The 2500-nt window shown below is 46.4% G+C and overlaps 1 protein-coding gene across 1 annotated transcript in view; it reads left to right on the forward strand.

The window, feature by feature from the left end:
• The window catches only part of spred2a (sprouty related EVH1 domain containing 2a), a 16057-nt gene extending 14267 nt beyond the window's left edge, over window positions 1-1790 (forward strand). The window contains exons 5-6 of the mRNA XM_017457227.3: window positions 364-519; window positions 950-1790. Coding sequence (XP_017312716.1) covers window positions 364-519; window positions 950-1600 — 807 coding nt within the window. The 3' untranslated portion in view covers window positions 1601-1790. The remainder of the gene's footprint in view (window positions 1-363; window positions 520-949) is intronic.
• The last annotated feature ends 710 nt before the right edge of the window (window positions 1791-2500 follow it).

Raw genomic sequence — 2500 nt, forward strand, 5'->3', positions numbered from 1 at the left:
TGGGAACTGAGAGCCTCGTGTCCTTTTCCAAACACACATTCCATATCCGTGAGGACAGATCAGAGGGCGTGATTGCGCTGACGTCATGGGGATTGAGTTTACAAACAACGAGCCTTGTCCTGCCATAAAGCGACCGATCAGAGCGGATTGTGTGGAGCGTGTTCCTTACATCTGAAACATCGAGACTTGTAGAAAAGTCAAGTCGAGTAGCGTGCGTTTCTCCAGGACCGCGGTGCAACAGAACCGTACGAAAGACTACATAAAGTGCGAATTCACGCCAGCGTGAGACGAGTGAAGGACGATAAATATATCTGAATTATTCTGACGCTATTATGTATTTATGTCTCTCACCCTGTCCATTAGACTGCCACAGACAGCTCGTCTAACTCGTCGCAGAAGAGGGAGCCGTCGTTGCAGACGCTCGCACCGATCAGCTTCTGTGAATCGCGTCACCACCAGTGCATTCTGGGACATCTCTACAACCAGCACAGGCACTCCGACCATTACTTCCTGGACCAGGTACTTCGTTATGTCTGCATTTGTGTGTACAGTGGCCATCTTTCTGCGCCGCCAATTACTTCATTTATTTATTTATTTGTTTTAATCATTGGACTGAATTTTTACTTTTCTTATCGTAATAAAATACCCCGTTTATTGTATTCTATTTAAACGGGGTCTTTCCAACAGTCGCAAGGCGAGCGTGTAATATGCTAAGCATTTACATATTTCAATTTGTAATACATTGCTGGAAATACGGACGGCGAGTGGAAGATGGCTAAGGCTAATTAATTAGCTAGCTAGCTAACTCATGATTATTAAATGGTAAGGTAAATACAGAGTGACTTTAAAGTCTTTAGTTTACTTTAGAAGTCATAAGTCCTAGAAAATGGAGACCATGCATGCGGAATGGTCACATGACTCAGCATCCCGTCTGTGTGTGTGACTGCAGGCGGTGCCGATGTTCCCCCACGTTCCTGTGAACTTCCTGGAGGAAGAGGAAGAGCTTGTGCGCATAAACCCGCGTGAGCGCGCCTGGCTAACGGGCTACGAGGACTACCGTCACGCCACCACGGCCGCCCACAAACTCCTGCGCCCGGAACCCACGGACGCTTACGTCTCCTTCGCCAAGAGCGAAGTGCCCAAACATGACTACACTTACCCGTACCCTCACCGGCTCTCTGAAGACAACGGTAAATCGGGCATCAGTGGCGGCGTGGTGGCGTGCCAGCCGCGCGGCCCGTGGCGCACCGAGGAGGAATGTGTGCGCTGCGTGTACTGCCGGGACGTGTTCAGTCCGGCACAGAACTGGCGCGGGCAGTGCCGGGAAGCGCCCGACCCTGTGGTGGCACTCATACGACGTGTGAGCTTCATGTGGTGCGCCGACAGCCTGCTGTACCACTGCATGGCCGACGCCGAAGGCGAGTACTCGGAGCCGTGCTCGTGCGACCCCAGTGACGGGCGTCTCGTCCTGCGCTGGCTCGCGTTGTTCGGCCTGTCGCTCATCGCACCCTGCATGTGCTGCTACGCACCACTGCGTGCCTGCCATCGCTGTGCCGTCGCGTGCCACTGCTGCGGTGCCCGACACAAGGCTGCCGGCTGACACGGGCAAGAAAGTCAACGCAGACGGACTTGAACAAACGTCAGACGGTGACTTTCTTTTCCCCAGGGGTTTTGTTTTCTCTGGACACCTGATCTCCTGATGTCTTTATCAGTTATTTTTGGTGCCATTCAGCTTCTATGCCATTAACAGTACATTCATTTATATAGTCATTATATATATATATATATATATATATATATATATATATATATATATATATATATGTATATGTATATGTATATATATATATATATATATATATATATATATGTGTGTGTGTATATATACTGTACACCTGGCTAATGGGCTATATATATATATATATATATATATATATATATATATATATATATATATATATATATATATATATATATATAAAAATCCAGGTACTTTTATGTTTTTACAATATTCTGGATTACATATGTTTTTACGTTTACTTTTGGTTCTGTCACCGTGGCCTGCCAGTCTGAGGTGAAGCTCCTCCCGTCTGAGGCACTTAACCCATACGTGAACGCCCGCCGCGTCCGGACGTCCAAACCCGAATGTGTGTTGTACGTGATGAAATGGAGACAAACGTGTGGAAATAATTTTTTTGCTAAAGCCAAAACGATATAAGCTGCCGAGCGTGTGTACTGGCCGAATGTGCCACAGTGAATTACAACTGTGATAGAAAAGTGTGTTTGAGTGTGTGTGTGTGTGTGTGTGTGTGAGAGTGAGTGTGTGTGAGTGAAACTTCTGGAATGATCTCGATTTCTCTATGAATGGGCCTTTAACTGTCATGATAATAATAACTAAAGACAATCTTATTTAACAATCGCTTTACATTGCTGTTTGTTTATCGGGCGACGGTTTAAACAGTGAACGTCGCTGATGGGAAAAGTATCCGAATCCTTTATA

The sequence above is a fragment of the Ictalurus punctatus genome, chromosome 26 (genome assembly GCF_001660625.3).
Source record: "Ictalurus punctatus breed USDA103 chromosome 26, Coco_2.0, whole genome shotgun sequence".
Lineage (NCBI taxonomy): Eukaryota > Metazoa > Chordata > Actinopteri > Siluriformes > Ictaluridae > Ictalurus > Ictalurus punctatus.